Raw genomic sequence first — 18,553 nt, 5'->3', positions numbered from 1 at the left:
AAGGGATAAATGGTAAACCTTTTAACATTTTAATCATGGGAGTGATCCATTCAGACACGGGTTTAAAAATAGATCCCTTGGCTGAAGGTGGTGAGAAGACTGTCAAAACAGCGCACAGGTAAGAGCTGAGACAAGCGAGGTGGGCGCAGTGCGTCTGGGGAGGCACGGGAGACGCAGGATTGGTTTCGGAGTCACGTCTCAGACTGTCAGAGAAGCAGAAACTGACGCAGGCCCAGGAACAGCTGCTTAGGACTGGAGAAGGCGAGAGAGGCGGGGTGGGGGGGAACGCGCAGCTGAGAGCCGCCCACGCCTCCCAGCGCCGGGGGCGGGACCAGAGCACGCACGGCGGCGTGACGCAGGGCCGCAGCTGGCCTCGTTCTGGCCGTCGCCGCCGCTTTCAGGCGGAGTAGGATGAGGCCCGCGGCTGCAGCTCCGGCGTCGGCGGGGGCAGCAGCAGCTGAGGCAGCAGCTGAGGGAGCCTCGACGGCCGCGCCCCCCCCTCCTGACCTGGATTAGGCCCAGCAGCTCCGTGGCCGCCGCCGCCCCGCGGGGGGGCGGGGTGGGGAAGTGTTTCGTCTCCCCGCCCCCGCCCCCACCGCCGCAGCCGCCGCCGCCTCGTAGGAGGCTACCGCCGCGACCCCAGGGAACCCGCGGCCCAGCCTTAAGCCCCCAACCCCGGGGGCTGGCATGAGCGGCTCTTCGGCGGCGCCGGGGGGCGGGTTAGCCGTCGCCGCCTGAGCCCCGGCCTGCCGCCCGACCCCACCTCGCTGATCGAGGCTGACGGCGGAGCGTGCGAACGACCCCGCTACTGCTTTCTTCCTCCCCTAGATCACACACCCCAGCCCCGGAAGATGGGGAACTGCCTGAAGTCCCCCACTTCGGATGACATCTCCCTGCTTCACGAGTCTCAATCCGACCGGGCTAGCTTTGGCGAGGGGACGGAGCCGGATCAGGAGCCGCCGCCGCCATATCAGGTAGGGGAGGGTGTGTGTTGGGCAACGGGGGTGCGAGGAGTAGAGGCAGCTCTGGCTGAGATTGTGGGATCTTCGGGGCTGTCACTGCCCCTGGCCTGAGGAGCACTGACCCCCTTAGGGCTGGATGTGAGGGTGATTGCTCCCCACCCTCAGGATAGGGGGAATCCTTCACCTCCCCTCAAGCACTGCGTGGGGATGGTACTTGTCCTTGAGTTCTGGGATTCGAGTATGTGTGATATCCCCTTGGCCTGTGGCTGGTGGTTAGATGATGGAGTTTGGAAGTGATATTTTCCTGCCTTTATGCCTGAACTGTGAGGTTTGGAGGTGATTTCCTCATCGCATCGCCAGCTGGATTTTGGGTTCTGGATAGGTCGTTACCCCCTCCCCCCCGCCCCCGTTTATACTTTCAAGTGTGATCATCCTCTCCTCCCTCCTGTCTGTCTGTATTCATTGGATCTGGTAGGCGTTCATTTCTCCCTCTGCTTGGGAGATTTCCAAGTAGTGATTTTGGTTCTAGCAACATCGAGTTACTTGTTTTTATATATGTTTATATTAATTTTTAATCCCTCCTTTTGCTCCACCCCTATGACACACCTTTTAAACACGCTGACTTAAGAGAACTTGCTTATCTTGAACTTTGGAAACCTTCAAACCTTACCTGAGAAATAGCTTATGTTACTCGTGGTTCTCCCTTTGTATCAAAGACTTGTCTTCTAAATAGCTTCACTGCTTTTTGTACAGCAATCAGCAGCTCCAGATATCTTTACACAATTCATAAAGAGCTAAAGACTGCTTTAGAAAACTCAAAATAGATATGCAGCTGTTACAATCCGTAATATATATAAACCTTTCCTCTACTGTTTCAATTTTAAATGATGCTGATTAAAAACTTTTTCCCCAGAAGGTCTTGGATAGTTGTGGCTTAATTTTTTTCATGAATGGGGTTTAATTTTCAAACTGGGCAGTCTCCTTTGTTGTTTCATGTGGTGACATCATTATCTAGTGTTATTCTTTTCTCATTCCTATGTAAATCAGTGTCTCACCACACCAGAAAAACCTGATCACATATGCTGGTTTTCTGGATAAAACCCTTCAGGGGCCTTTCATATATGCCAATAAAGTCCAGTCTTTTAATTGTGGCATAGAGAAGTCTCCATGATTTCTCTTTCACATTCATATTCCAGGCCTATCAAATACAACAGCCTGTTTACACATCTCTGCCTTAGCTCCATTTGCCCCCTCTGGAGCCCTTCCCCCAAGGTCAGCAGGTGAACAGCGTAATCCTCTTTGAGGACTCAACTGTATCTGAAGTCCCTACATTCCCCTCCCTCTCACCCTGAATCCATTACTTCCTTCTTTGTGTCCCCTCTGAAGGAAGTGTCCACACTTTCATAAGCAGCCCATTTAACACTTGAATGTTATCCTTGTTTAGTTAGATGTGTGTCTCATTCTTGAGGCATTTCCCTCCTTCTCCAGTATAAGCTGTATGCAGGTAGGGACCCTGTGTTTCCTGTTTGTTGTATACGCATCTGGCTCATAGTAGATGCTTAGTAACTGGAGTGAGTGAAGACTGTAAGCCCTTGAGAACAGGGACTATGTCCCCCTTGCTTAGTGCAATTTCTGGCACATAAGCACTTAAATGTTGAGTGAATTAATGAATTTGAATTCAGTTTTGTAAATTTACACACCCGTTTCTTCCAAAGAATTGTCACAAGGGAAGTGTCTTAAAAAATCCAAGCTAAGTCTAGATGTTTTTCTGAGTCTTTGAAGCAAGTAAATAGTTTATATTTCACTCTTGGTTTCCTTCATAAATGCTATAGGACAGTGTGCTTATTTCAGTTTCATAAGCAAATTCTTTTAGAAGTATGAGTTTTTATTTCAAAATCTCCTTCCATGTTCCCTAGCCCCCTTCTAGGCAAGTCAAATAACTTTGACTTTCTACACTCTTTCTCTTATATCCTTATGATAAATACAGTGTTAAGAATAACTTCTTTAGAATTTATGGGAATTGTATTTGCCTTTTCCAGCAGGATAAGATGATAAGAGAGTTTTTTTGGTGTCATGAAGGAACGTTTTTTGAAACATGTTTGTGACAGCGGGAGTTTTTTGTGGTTGCCATTTCCTGAAATGAACGACCCAGATACTGATATGCAAATTTGGCATCAATTTGAAAGAAGTAATTTCTTTAAAGATAGAAGCATAAAAAGAGAAACTTTTGTAGAAATTTGTCTTACCTGAAGGAATTGAAGTTTTTAGGAATGTAAATCAGGTGATCTGAGAAACACTAATCCAAGGTAAATGATTTATATTTTCAGTGGATGGAAGTGACTTATTTTTTTCTTCAAAAATAGTGTATAATTGACAGAGCTACAGAAATATTGGCTTATTTCCTTAAAGAATAGTCTCAGTTACAGTAGGATTTTTAAAAAATTCATGGAGGGAATAACTGATTATAAAGGAACACACTTGGTATTTCTCTGTAGTGAATGGTTAAAAGAAAAGATGTACAATGTATCTATATGCCAAGAGCTCTATATAAAAAACTTCTGTAACATCCAGTTATTTCTTATTAACAGGATCTGAGATTTATTTTATCTATTTATGCTTAAATGTAAGCACTGCACTACTGTGGTCAAAGTTGATGGGAAGTACATATTTCTCTCCTGGGTTTCTTTTGTAGCCTCCTAACTGGTCTCTCTGCTTTCACCCTTACCCTCCCTTTAGTCTATGCTTAACCCATCATCCAGAGTGATTATGGTAAAACAGATCATGACACTCTACTCAACTTTCTGTGGATCCTCATTTCGTTCAAAGTAAAAGCCAAATTCCTTAGTGTCCCATAAACCCTACATGATCTATACCCTCTGCTCCCATACAGAGCTCTTATGACAACTCTTACTACTCTGCCCTTTGCTGGCTTCCTCTGGCCTCCTTGTTTCTAGGATACTCCAGGACCTTTACTCTGGTTTTTTCTGTGCCTTGAGTACTCTTCCCCCAGGTATTATCATGGCTGACTCCCTTACCTTCAAGTTTTTAGTCAAATGACACCTTCTTACACCCTCTCTGACCACCCTATTTAAAAGTGCACTTGCCTTGGCACCCGGGAATTCTCGCTTACCTTGTTCTATTTTTTTCCATAGCGTTTATCACTTTCTAACACATTGTCTTTACTTATTATATTTATTGTTTATTATCTGTCTCCTCCTGCTAGGTGGTAAACTCCCTGAGGAAAGGGGAGTTTTTAAAAAATTGTTGTTTCCCAAGTGCCTAAATAGTGCCTGGCACACATTAGGCAGTCAGTTGTTGGTTGAATGACTGGATTTCTTTTAAATGATTTAATATATTTATTTTGAGGCAAGTGCAGTAGAATGTTTTGTAAGAATTATGCACATTCCTAGTGCCTTTTTCCTTTATAATGGACCATTTTTAAGGAATCAATCCTAAAAATCAAATCCCAATAATATTAAATATAGGCAATGGTTTAAAATAATTATTGATAAAATAGGTTTTTTCCATCTTGTTTATATTCTATAACAAAATGTTTATTTTGTGAGAAAGAACTTAAATCTTTGTCCTTAAAGAAATTGGAGGGAAGAGGTTAGAGCTTTTCTTGAATTAGAAGGTAAAAAACAAATTTGGCACGTCGTCTACTCTTTCCTTCCTGAATGTTTAAAAAGAATACAGAGGAAATCTGCCCATCAAGGGCAGTCTTAGAAGGGTTGTGAGAGGGAGGATAAGTCATGAAAGGCTGAGGAATGAAGGTTGATAAGAGGAAAGGGCCAGGTAGGTAGCCCAGCTTTGAAAGGTGTAAGTGAACAGATTGAGAAACCACTAACTAGTCACTCTAAAACCCCCATTTCTCATGACTAATTTGGGAGTGGCACTCTGTTAAATTAATATTCATTGACAACAAAAAAGCACTTTACAGTACTTTAATCTGAATATATATATACATATATAAATAAAGTGGTATCTCTCACTTTTGCAGTAGTTATATAGTTTGAGATTTACTCATCTCTTCCTTCTGCTGTGCACTTTGTGATTAATACATTTGAGATTTTAAAATCAGAAGAAAAATTATTGGTAATACAGCGCTGAGTGCAAGTATAGCTCTGGTTTTGGAGTCAGATGGGTCTGAGTTCATATCCTGGTTCATATCACGTGTAAAATATGAAGAGAGTTTATCAGATTATGTTGTGTCTTGAGGAACTTCTTTCACAAATAACAAAACATAACATTTTGGATATTTCAAACTGACTGAAGGTTACTTTTTTTTTAAGGCTTGGTCTCTCCTATAGAACTCATTAAAAGTAACCCCTCTCATTTAAAGATCTAGAATATAAGAAGATACTCATTTTTAAGCATTCAGAGCTGTAATAGTAATAATAACTTGTTTTTCTGGTATCTTTATGAAGTTAAGTTCAGGTAGTTAATTTTTTTTTTTATGTATTAGTGTTTTGTTTACTATTTTGTTGGAAATTACCTCAGTGTATCTCACCTATCTTGCTCTTATTAAACAAATTATTTAACTTAAAAAAACTCCCTTTGTGTGAAATTTTATCCCTCCCCTGTTGAAATTTTACCTTTTCATTGAGGTGCAGATCAACTCCAACCTCTTTAATAAATCCTCCACTGACCATTTTTTTCCCCTCTCCTGATTTCTTCAAGTGTAGTATTTTCTGTTTGTAATATTTATCTGGAAATCATGTATTATCTTATTAGCTCTCGGTGCTTTAACATTTATTATTTTTCCAGATTACCGTTTCCTTAAAAGTGAGAATGATGTGTTAAGATTTTAAAAGTTTCTCAGTGGAGTGGAATGGTACCTTACACATTGTAGACACCCGGTGTCTAACTTAGAACTCTGCCTTCTCCCTCTTACACTGTCACCACTGGAACTGAGGTCTTCATGACCTCTCACAATTACCTATTTGATGTCTCCTCTTCCATGCATTTCATCCCCAACCATTTATTGTTCAGTAAATTCTATCCAAATCAGATTCCCTTGCCTCTTAATCCTTAATGATTCTTCCCGACTCATCACTGAAGATCTGTCCTAGCATTCAGAGTTATGATCTGGCTTCTTTTATACTTTTCCAGCTTTTCGTAGTCTTATATAAAACCTATACTCTAGTCAGACTGAAGTTTGCTATGTTCTGTATATGCCTTCTGCTTTCCAGCCTCTGCCTTTGCTCATTCTATTCCTGTTGCCCAGAATACTCCTCTTTATACACTTCTTTACCCTTCCTATTTGATTTTAATTACTCCTCTTTATACACTTCTTTACCCTTCCTATTTGATTTTAATTCTTTATAACAATGTTGCCTGTACCCTACTAGAATCCAAGTCTGATGATTCATCTTTGCATTGCTAGAACTGTGCTTTTCACATAGCAGGCACTCAAATACTTGAGTAAATGTGAAAATCAGTTATTGTGTTTTTCTGTGAGTGTGAAGTCTTACGGTTGTTCGATTCTTTATAAATTGTTCCCAGAATCCTGTGCTTTAGTGTTTGGCTTTTGTACTTTAAAGGGTTCTGCTATTTTTCTCTCCCACGTTAACTATTTTATCTGACTATATTCAGTTTTGTCCTGTCACTTCTAATTTATAAGGTGCATAAGCTTTGGGAAAGTTAATCTGTTTACCGTGTTTTCATTTGAGTTTGGTCTGTGTTCTGTGTAGCCCAGCTTGCCTCTTCTTTTTTTTAATAACTAAGCAAATATCTTTGCTTATTTATTTGTAACCATTGTTACAAGGGTTTTGTTTGTTTATGCATGATCTACCCCTCTGGATGTCCTTTAATTAAGGCTGATTCTTTGCCATTAAGAATGTATGAGCACCTTTAAGAGTAGGACAGTCTGTGTGTCAGTTTAATTCTAGAGCCAATTATAGGGTAACTTGAGAAGATAGGGGTAATGAGTACTTGGTACATAAGGTCTGAGAACTTGACTTTCTTAAAATATTTTTTAGTTAGCACTTTCTAGGATATATTTTTGTAAAATTTAGATCTTTTAAAAATCATAATATAATACTTTAGGTAGGAGGGGATTTTTTTTAAAGATCTTAATTTTATTTGGTTCCTTCTACATAGAAAAATTGTCACAGAATGGCTACTATAGGTTTTCCCTGACTTCTTTTTCTTCAACTTGTACCACTTCTTTCTGTCTTTACTGTCTCAGCCAAGTTCAAAATTTCTAGAAATGAGGAAGGAAGTGAAAAGAGGATGATTGTAAATACAGTTGGAATTAGATGTTGTATTTCTTTGTCATCTTGCCTCAAGCCGTTTCTGAATGTAATTATCTTCTGTGTATTACCTTTTTTCAAGCAAAGAGTTAGGGATTATGTGTTTCTGTCCTGTATCAACAGATTATTAAAAAATAGGCTGTAACAAATTTCCAGAAGTTGATTCCTTGTCAGTAACTTTTAATACAGAATTTAACAAATATTTATGATATTGTTAACCTGTTCAGTATTCAGGATTTTTGCAGTTGTGATGTAAATGAAATCAAGAGTGAGGTGGTAAAGATACTAAAGACTCAGAGTGGAAATGTGAGTGAAAGATGTGAGGAAAAGCTAGCGCATAGATAGCCAAAGTGTGTGTGTTTTTAATGGCAGAAGAAATTGCCACATGCTGTTGAAAAGTAAAGTGATAAGGGAGAACTAAATATATTTTCTGCTCTTGGAGAATCTGCCTGACCTTTTGGTTTTGATATTCAATTTGACTTTATGGTATGTTGCTTTTCAAGTCTTAGAAGAGTTCCTTATTGTAACCAATTAAAAATACTTTGAGTTCATTTTAATATGAATGCACATATACCTATCTTTTAATTAAATAGCCAACATGGAGTGTGCTCCCAGGGGCAGTTGAGTAATTATCTTGTTACTTAATCCAGAGAGCATCCAGTAAGGTAAGTAAGGGATATGAAGATGTGGGAATGAAGAAAGCAATCCTCCAGATATATTAGTTCCTAAATTTATTAAAAGTTTATGAATTCTTATGAAGCTGAATGGCTTTAAGAAGAATGAGACTTTTATAATTGATCCAATTAGTTAAAATTACATGTAATTTTGTATAACAATTTAATTCTTACATATGTGGCAAAAAAAAGCAGTTTACCATAAACTGAATGGCAAGGCTTTAAGGATAAAAACCAGGACACTTGATACTTCATTTCTTCTATCGGTCAGCAGGTATGTGTTGGGCACCAAGGTGAAAGGAGAAATGAGTCCTTTACCCTTAAGGATCTACCACTTTAAGGAGGCAAGATTAATATATATACATGAAGCATTTATTCAGTGTGAAACAGTATAATCAAGTATTAAACTTGAGACTTTAAGTTGGAGGATCAATTTATGATAGGGCAGTGGATCACAAAATAACTCTTTAGCTTCTGAAGACATCAAATGATGAACGTAAATGTAAAAAATAATAAAAGCAAAAGAGCTGCCCTGATTAAACTATGAGTTGGGGAGCTTGGAGCTGGAAGAATAATCAGTAGGTGGTGAGCATGAATTTAGAGGAAGTTGTATAATGTTGTACAGTTAAAGTATAATATGTGTGTGTGTGTGTAAAACCTTTTTATTGCTTATATACAATAAAGAGTATATCTTTAATAGTATAAATAACATCTTAACTATATAGTCCGGTGACCTTTTACATATTATAACCACCATTGAGATATAGCCAATATCCAACCCCCCAAAAGGCTCCCTCATATCTCCTCTAACAGTCAATACCCCTTCCCCAAAGGTAACTACTGTTCTGACCTCTTACCACCTTCTGTTTGTTTTGCCCAGTTTTGAACTTAAATAATTTGTTCAGCATTGTTTGTGAAATTCGGTTATGATGTTCCATATTGTGGCAGTAGCTCATATTATTTTTCATTGCTGTAGAGGAATCAGTTGTATAAATATACTTTAAAAACCCATTTTACTATTAATACATATTTGGGTTGTGTTAGTTTTTGACTGTATGAATGTGCTGTGAACATTTTTTAAAATATACGTAAATACCTATTTGGTTTATATTCAGGAGTGGAAATGCTGGGTAATGGAACAGGTATATATTTAGTTTTTCCTACAATATTTTATTATGGAAATTTCAAAAACAAAGAGAAGTTGACAGAATTGTTTGAATACCCATATTCCTACCACTTAGACTGTAGTTAACATTTTGCTATATTTGTTTTAACACATACCCTGTCCCTTTATCAATCCATCCTATTTTTGGATGCATTTCAAAATAAGTTGCCAAAGTGGTTTCACCAGTTTACACTCCTATCAGCTATATACGAGAGTTCTGTTTGCTCTACATCCTTACCAGCACCTGGTATTGTCAGTCTTTTATTTTAGGCACTCTGATAAGTGTGTAGAAGTGTTTCATTGTGGTTTTAATTTGCATTTCCCCAATGAGAAGTGCATACCAGTATGCATACTAATATGTGGTCTTTTGTCGCTGGTCTCTTACTGTTTTCAAGATTCATCTATGTTGTAGCATGTATCAGGACTTCATTTCTTTTATTGTGAAGCATTTCATTGTGTGGATCAGCCACATTTTGTTTAGCCATTCTTCATTGATGAACATTTGGGCTTCCATTTTTTGGCTCTTATGAATGCTTTTATAAACATTTGTGCGCAAGTTTTTGTACAGATATGTTTTCATATCGCTTGGTTATACACTTCCTAGTAGAATTGCTGTGTCACATAATTCCATGTTCAACCTTTTGAGGGACTGCCAAACTGTTTTCCAAAACACTTGTAGTATGGTTTTACATTCCCACTAGCAGTGCACAAGGGTTCCAATTTCTGCACATCATCACCAAAACTTATTATCTTTTTTTTTTTAATTATAGCCATTCTAGTGCCTATGAAGTGGTATCTCATTGCGGTTTGGGGTTTTTTTTTTAATTAATTAATTAGCTTATTTGTTTATTTATTTTTGGCTGCGTTGGGTCTTCGTTGCTGCACGCGGGCTCTCTCTAGTTGCGGCGAGTGGGGGCTACTCTTCATTGCAGTGCATGGGCTTCTCATTGCGGTGGCTTCTCGTTGCAGAGCACGGCCTCTAGGCGAGCGGGCTTCAGTAGTTGTGGCACGCGGGCTCAGTAGTTGTGGCTGGCAGGCTCTAGAGCGCAGGCTCTAGAGCGCGGGCTCAGCGCACAGGCTTAGTTGCTCCGTGGCATGTGGGATCTTCCCAGACCAGGGCTCGAATCCCCTGCATTGGCAGGCAGATTCTTAACACCGTGCCACCAGGGAAGTCCTCATTGTGGTTTTGATTGCATTTCCGTAAAGGCTCATGTTGAGCATCTTTTCACGTGCTTCTTGGCCATTTGTACATCTTTGGAGAAATGTCTATTCAGATCCTTATTGAGTTGTAAGAGTTCATTATATATTCTGATCCCTTGTCAGATATGAGATTTGCAAGTTTTCTCCTGTTTTGTGGTCTGTCTTTTCACTTTTTAAAAATTAATTTTTATTGGAGTATAGTTGATTAACAATGTTGTGTTAGTTCCTGCTGTACAGCAAAGTGAATCAGTTATACATATATCCACTCTTATTAAAATTCTTTTCCCATATGGGTCATTACAGAGTGTTGAGTAGAGTTCCCTGTGTTATACAGTAGGTCCTTATTAGTTATCTGTTGTCAATCCCAATCTCCTAATTTATCCCCTCCCCCGTTCCTCCTTGGTAACCATGAGTTTACCTTCCTTTAAATCTTTATGTCCCTTCCTCTTAGTTAATTACAGACAGAGAACATATATGACATGAATAATCCTTCCATTGAAAGCGCTCAGAGAAAGGGTATGAAGTGGTATTTTTCAGAAGAACATAACATTACTGGGAGCAGACTGACAGCTGTTTTGGTGATGAGAATTTCAGAATTTTGGACGAATGAAGACAGTGATAGTCATCTACTCTGAGACTGTTTTAAGACTGTTAGAATCTTTGGAAGCGAATGCAAACAAAAAGCCAGTAGATTTTGTAATTATACCCTATAAAGCTGTTTTCTGCTTCTAGAGACCCTAACAAGCATACCCTGTTAAATTTCATAGTTTATTTGTACTTTTCCATCATTTCTGCAATAAAACCTTCAAATATCATTATTAGATCTTTGTGAGTGATCTCTCCTGCTTGTTCCTACAGATAGACTAGTTTGGGGGGGGTGGTTTAATTTTTATGGGAGTATAGTTGATTTACAATGTTGTGTTAGTTTCTGCTGTAGAGCAAAGTGTATCAGTTATACATATACATATATCCATTCTTTTTCCATATAGGTCATTACAGAGTATTGAGTAGAGTTCCGTTTGCTATACAGTGTCCCTATTAGTTATCTATTTTATATATATGTGTATATGTCAATCCCAATCTCCAAATTTATCCCTCCCCCCTTTTCCCCCCTGGTAACCATAAATTTGTTTTTTATATCTGTGACTCTGTTTCTGTTTGTAAATAAGTTCATTTGTAACATTTTTTTAGTTTCCACGTATAAACGCTATCATATGATATTTGTCGTTCTCTGTCTGACTTACATCACTCAGTGTGACAATCTCTAGGTCCATCCATGTTGCAAATGGCATTATTTCATTCTTTTTTATGCCTGAGTAATATTCCATTGTATATATGTACCACATTTTCTTTATCCATTCCTTTGTTCATGGACATTTAGGTTGCTTCCATGTCTTGGCAGTTGTAAATAGTGCTGCAGTGAACATTGGGGTGCATGTATCTTTTCCAGTTATGGTTTTCTCCAGATATATGGCCAGGAGTGGGATTGCTTATCATATGGTAGCTCTATTTTTAGTTTTTTAAGGAACCGCCATACTGAATCTAAAAAAAAAAAAATGGCTCTGACAAACCTAGGGGCAGTACAGGAATAAAGACACGGATGTAGAGAATGGACTTGAGGACATGGGGAGGGGGAAGGGTAAGCTGGGATGAAGTGAGAGAGTAGCATTGACATATATACACTACCAAATGTAAAATAGGTAGCTAGTGGGAAGCAGCTGCATAGCACAGGGAGATCAGCTCAGTGTTTTGTGACCACCTAGAGGAGTCGGATGGGGAGGGTGGGAGGGAGATGCAAGAGGGAGGGCATATGGGGATACATGTATACATATAGCTGATTCACTTTGTGATGCAGCAGAAACTAACACAACATTGTAAAGCCATTATACTCCAATAAAGATGTTTAAAAAAAAAAAAAGGAACCGCCATATGTTCTCCATAGTGGCTGTACCAATTTACATTCCCACCAACAGTGTAGGAGGATTCCCTTTTCTCCACACCCTCTCCAGCATTTATTGTTTGTCGATTTTTTGGTGGTGGCCATTCTGACCGGTGTGAGGTGATACCTCATTGTAGTTTTGAGTTTCATCTCTCTAATAATTAGTGATGTTGAGCATCTTTTTTTTTTAATTAATTAATTTATTTATTTATTTTTGGCTGCATTGGGTCTTTGTTGCGCATGGGCTTTCTCTAGTCGTGGTCTTCATTGCGGTGTGTAGGCTTCTCATTGCGGTGGCTTCTCTTGTTTCGGAGCACGGCCTCTAGGCGTGCTGGCTTCAGTAATTGTGGCTTGCAGGCTCTAGAGCGCAGGCTCAGTAGTTGTGGTGAATGGGCTTAGTTGCTCTGTGGCATGTGGGATCTTCCTGGACCAGGGCTCGAACCCACGTCCCCTGCATTGGCAGGCAGATTCCTAACCACCGTGCCACCAGGGAAGTCCCTACATGTCTATTCTTTTTTTTTTTAATTTAAATTTTATTTGTTTATTTTTGTCTGTGTTGGGTCTTCCTTGCTGTGTGCGGGCTTTCTCTATTTGCGGTGAGTGGGGGCTACTCTTTGTTGCAGTGCATGGGCTTCTCATTGCAGTAGCTTCTCTTGTTGTGGAGCATGTGCTCTAGACACCTGGGCTTCAGTAGTTGTGGCACACAGGCTCAGTAGCTGTGGCACATGGGCTTAGTTGCTCTGCAGCATGTGGGATCTTCCCGGAGCAGGGATTGAACCCGTGTCCCCTGCATTGGCAGGTGGATTCTTAACCACTGCACCGGCAGGGAAGTCCCTACATGTCTTTTTTTTTGTGTGTGGTACGCGGGCCTCTCACTGTTGTGGCCTCTCCCGTTGCGGAGCACAGGCTCCGGACGCGCAGGCTCAGCGGCCATGGCTCATGGACCCAGCCGCTCCGCGGCATGTGGGATCTTCCCGGACCGGGGCACAAACCCGTGTCCCCTGCATCAGCAGGCGGACTCTCAACCACTGCACCACCCGGGAAGCCCTACATGTCTATTCTTGATGCTAGTCCTACACTAGTTTTGCAGTAAGTTTTGAAATCAGGAGATGTGAATCTTCAGACTTTGTTCCTATTATTCAACATTATTTTGGCTATTCTTAGTCCCTTATAATTCCATATGAATTTTGGGATCAATTGTCAATTTCTGAAAATAAACCAGCCACATTTAATTTTTTTTTTTAATGAATCTACACTAAAATATTATTATCCAAAATCCATAGCTTGGTGTTGTATACTCTGTGAGTTTGGACGGATGTACAATGACATGGATTCTCCGTTATGTATAGTATCATACAGAATATTTTGCCTGCCTAAAAAATCCTCTGTGCTCCACATGTTCATCCCTTCCTCCTAACCCCTGGCAACCACTGATCTTTTACTGTCTCCACAGTTTTTCTTTTCCAGAATGTCATATATTTAGAAGCAAACAGCAGGTAGCCTTTTCACATTGGCTTCTTTCACTTAGTAACGTGCAATGAAGTTTCTTCCATGTTTATCCATGGCTTAATAGCTCATTTCTTTTTAGCACTGAATAGTATTCCATTGTCTTGATGCACCACAAGTTTATCCATTTACCTACTAAAGCATATCTTGGTTGCTTCCAAGTTTTGGGAATTATGATTGAAGCTGCTGTTAACATCCATGTGCAGGTTTTTGGGTGGATATAAGTTTTCAACTCCTTTAGGTAAATACCAAGGAGCATAATTGCTGGATTGTATATGGTAAGAGTATGTTTGGTTTTGTAAGAAACCGCCAAACCGTCTTTCAAAGTGGCTGTGCCATTTGCATTCCCACCAGCAGTAAGGGAGAGCTCCTGTTGCTCCATCCACATCCTCACCAGCATTTGATACTGTCAAGTGTTTTGAGTTTTCACTGTTCTAATAGGTGTAAGTGGTGTTTTTGTTTGCTTGTTTTAATTTGCAATTCCCAGTGCTTCTCAGTGTCCGCGTCTACCCCCTTAGGTGAAGAAGAATAGAATGCTCTGGCATATATCAAAATGGTTCCTTTCCCACTCCTCCTCTTGGGAGCATGAGGGGAATTTTTCTCTGATACTCACTGGGAGGACCTGGCAAAGCTCATGGAAATAAAACTTACGAATTGACTGTGGGGTCCCCCTGGAGTTTTTAACTCAGACTTGTTCACACTGAACCCCTAGTAATCATACAGTCCCCAGCAGAATTACAGTTCAGGTTTTCCTACCCCAGCACTGGTTCTGCTGACAGGTTTCTGCTCTGGTAAGTTGTGATTTTCTGTATCCGTCTGTCTCTCAAGTTTTGGGGTCAGCAGTTTGCTCTCTGACCTCACATCTCTGACCGATCTAAGAAGAGTTGTTGATTTTTTTGTTAGGGTGGTGTGGTGACTTCTAAGCTTACATGCTAGATCAGAAACTGGAAATTCTTAATTTTCATAATAATTATATGAAAGTGAATGTTATTCTCATCTTATAGATGAAGAAATAGGTTTAGCAGTAGAGCTAGTCAGCTATGAGAATTGAGTTTTAGATGGTAGAGGTAATTGCACAGTGTGGCAGAGGACTAGTAGAAGAATCAAAATAGATATGGTAACACTGGATTTGACTCAAAGGCAGTCATGGGGACCTGGGAATCCTTTTCCAGTAGAGTGAATCTGTCAGAAGAATGGAATATTGGAATGAAGTGGTTTATATGTAATAATTGAGGTAATGAGACTCCTTTATAATAAAGTGGGTCTTCTAAAAATATCTCCTAAATCATATAAAGGTAAGTGTCATATAGCACAGCAGTGTTCTGCTAAATTGATAGAAACGTCCCTGTGCATAACATCTATTTTGTCATTTGAAAATACACACCACTGTCACTCAGTAAAATGCTAAAATTAACAAAGTGTGTTTTTGGTGTTCCAGTGTCCTCTTTTCTGTCCTCAATTGGTGATTCCCCTTTCACCTTTCTTTTCTCCCTTAGGTGATCAGGGCTCCCTGTCTAACCTTTCTCTCTCAAATCAAACATTGTACATTTGCCATTAATTGATATTAAGGCACCAATTCCTGATTGAGGCTAATTTATAGTATAGTGTGAATGTGTTTTATTTAGCATTATCTCCACTAGTCATTTGTATCCTAGTTTCTTGCCTTTTACTGTGATTTTTTTTTTAAATTTATTTATTTATTTTTGGCTGCATTGGGTCTTCATTGCTGCACGCAGGCTTTCTTTAGTTGTGTCCAGCAGGGGCTACTCTTCGTTGTGGTGTGCTGGCTTCTCATCGCGGTGGCTTCTCTTGTTGCGGAGCATGGGCTCTAGGCACAAGGCTTCAGTAGTTGTGGCTCGTAGGCTCTAGAGCGCAGGCTCTGTAGTTGTGGCACACAGGGCTTAGTTGCTCCGCAGCATGTGGGATCTTCCCAGACCAGGGCTCGAACCTGTGTCTCCTGCATTGGCAGGCGGATTCTCCACTGTGCCACCAGGGAAGCCCTGTGATATTTTTTTAAACATAGAAGTAATAGAAGTAGATTTGAAGCTTAAGAGGGCCCTGAAGCCATAGGTACTGATAAGTAGTCTGTTCAGGGTAATGAAGGAGCAAGGAGACTTAAAAAACAAGACTTAAAAAGATGGGTTATTGAAATCACACAGGAGAATTGAATGGATCCAGTTGTAGAAAGTATAACTGCAATTAAATTTAAGTGAAATTTTCCAATTCAAACAGTTTATTTTGGATAGATAAGTTTTGGATAGAGACCTTCGAAAATATGTTTTACATTTTTAACTTTTTTTTTATTCCAGAACACTGTCTTTGGTAACAGTGTCTTACTAAGACTGATTCGCAGCTGGGTCTTTTCAAACTTCACAATGCTCCCTTTTCATTCTCACTCCTTCCCCCATAAATCACTGAAATACTGACTTACAAGCAGATTTTCATCTCATTTTACTGATTCAAAACATACTAGAAGGATTAGTTTATTATTCTCTGTAGGTGATAGAATGGTGCCCCAGAGTCTTATTATGTAGGAATATTTGTGTTACTGAATGAAATCTGTTCTGCTTTTAATTCTTTTCTTTTTTTTTTTTTTTTAATTTATTTGGTTGCACCAGGTCTTAGTTGCAGCTCGCCGGATCCTTAGTTTCAGCTCTCAGGTTCCATAGTTGTGGCTCAGCAGCTCCTTAGTTGCGGCACTCAAGCTCCTTAGTTGTGTCATGTGAACTCTTAGTTGAGGCATGCATGTAGGATCTAGTTCCCTGCCCAGGGATCAAACCCGGGGCCCCTGCATTGGGAGCGTGGAGTTTTATCCACTGCACCACCAGGGAAGTCCTTCTGCTTTTAATTCTTGTACCAGCATTTTATAATTTTTTTTCTCATTGTCTTCCCACTGTCTGATGGTTCTTCATCTGCTGTTAATGCAGCTCCCCTTATAGTAACTCTTCTAGTATTCTGCATATTGGAAAATCAGATAATTAGGCTTGTCATAATATTTCCTAGCAGCTGCCAGTAGAAGAGAGCCCAGAGGTAGTACCTATGAGTAGAGCAGCATTTTTGTTTGTGAATAAACTGTTTGGGGATTTGTATATATGGGCACCTTGTACTTTTTTTAAGGTTCAAAAAATTAGTTTTAGAGTTTCCATTGCAGAAATTTGCTTAAGTAAATAAAGTTGATTTTAGCAGGAAGTCCATATATACATGAGTGTAGAGAAATAGAGAAAGGGAAGAAACCTTCCTTAATATTGAGGTAAGCTTATCAGTATTTCATTTTTCACATACCCCTCCCATCCCCCACTGTGTTTCATTATCTGGAATTTTCTCTTGTTCGTAGATATTGTTTCTCAAAATGCTTTGTATTTCTTAAAATGTGCTTTAGTTACCTAGGACTTCTTACATATAAATTTTTAAACTCGGTGTAATCTTTATATTGATGAATACTTACGCTTAGGTCCACAGATCCTTATAGGGTCAAGAATAGAACTGTATTTCAGTGTAACTAATTTCCTTGGTAATCTTATGTATCCATTCAAAAGCACTATCTGAGAAGGAATCCATGACTTTTCATCAGATTGGTAAAGGTTTCCATGCCACAAAGAAGGTTAAGAATCCCTGAGAGGCAGTCTCTGAGTTGCAGGTAATGAGCTCATATCTCTGCTGCCAGAAACCGCAAAGCCTTTGGGGTTTGAGCCACAGAGTTCTGATAGGTGTGTGGTATAGGTATTCAGTTAAATTTTGCTGTTGCAACACTGTTAGGTAAATTATCAGACCTCATTTAAGATTAGGTAGTGTGAAATAGAGCCATTTTAAAATGGCTGAAATTCTGAAACCTACTGAAAGTTAACTTGAAGTATAATTTCTTAGTCATAGATGAAAAAAATTGAATCATAGGAAAACAGTAGTATCATAGTCTCAAATAGCTTAGACCATGGGTTCAGATATATTTTTGGCAACTCAAAATAGAAAAAATACATTTTATACCATGTTTCAGTTTGTAAAAACGGAAACAAGTTTCATAAAACAGTGTTGACCCTTACTATTATATATTCTGTATATTCTATTTCATTTTCTAAAAAGTCCTAGCTTTGACCCTCTAAAACTTATTTTACAATCCACAATGGTCATGACCTGCAGTCCAGAAAAAGACTCCAAGATATTGTACCAAAAAGATAAGATTATGAAATACATTTAAAATATTTTTTATGTCTGGCATTTCAAACAAAATCCCTTAGGAATTCAAACTTGCCTCTCTAAAAAGAGCATTTTGGAGAAGTGAGTACATATTTGTACCCTGGGAATAGTCATTAAGATGCTTGTGCCAGGTTCTTTACATTTATTATCTTTATTAAGGATTTTGGACTTTATCCTAGAACAGAGGAAAGCTAGCCAGTGAAGGATTTTAGGTGGGGTTGGGAGGGGGGTATTTTTAAAGAAGGACTCTGAGAACAAAGAGTATATATACTATTTAGGAAGCCACTGCATTAGCAGATATTGTTAGCTAGGGTGTTGGCAATAGAGATGAAGAGTTATAGATGAATTCTATTGATATTTGAGAGACAAAAACAGCAGAACTTAGTAGTAGATTGTATGGTAAGAATTTTTCCAGGAGATTGAGATATAGAAACATCAAGAACAGATTATTTTGGGAGAAGATCGGCTGTGAAGCAGGGGAGGGGTATAGGAATAGGGCAATAATTAGATGTGGAATCGATGGTGGATTAGTTTGTTTTAATGAGAAAGACTTACGTTTATAAGCTGATGGGAAGGATGCAGTGAAAAGAAGTTGAATATGGAGAGCAGCAAAAATCTGTAGTATAAGGTTTCTGAGAAGGTGGAAGCACATGGAATCCAAA

General features: G+C 39.4%; 1 protein-coding gene across 1 annotated transcript in view; it reads left to right on the top strand.

Moving 5' to 3' along the window:
• Positions 1 to 386: 386 nt before the first annotated feature.
• RNF11 (ring finger protein 11) overlaps positions 387 to 18,553 on the top strand; it is a 38,794-nt gene continuing 20,627 nt past the window's right edge. The window contains exon 1 of the mRNA XM_082834113.1: positions 387 to 974. Within this exon, the coding sequence (XP_082690239.1) occupies positions 852 to 974 (123 nt within the window). The 5' untranslated portion in view covers positions 387 to 851. The remainder of the gene's footprint in view (positions 975 to 18,553) is intronic.

The sequence above is a fragment of the Leucopleurus acutus genome, assembly GCF_964270905.1.
Source record: "Leucopleurus acutus genome assembly, chromosome: 2".
Classification (NCBI taxonomy): Eukaryota; Metazoa; Chordata; class Mammalia; order Artiodactyla; family Delphinidae; genus Leucopleurus; species Leucopleurus acutus.
The sequence above is the reverse complement of the archived record's forward strand: the minus strand, read 5'-3'. Positions and strand labels throughout refer to the sequence as shown.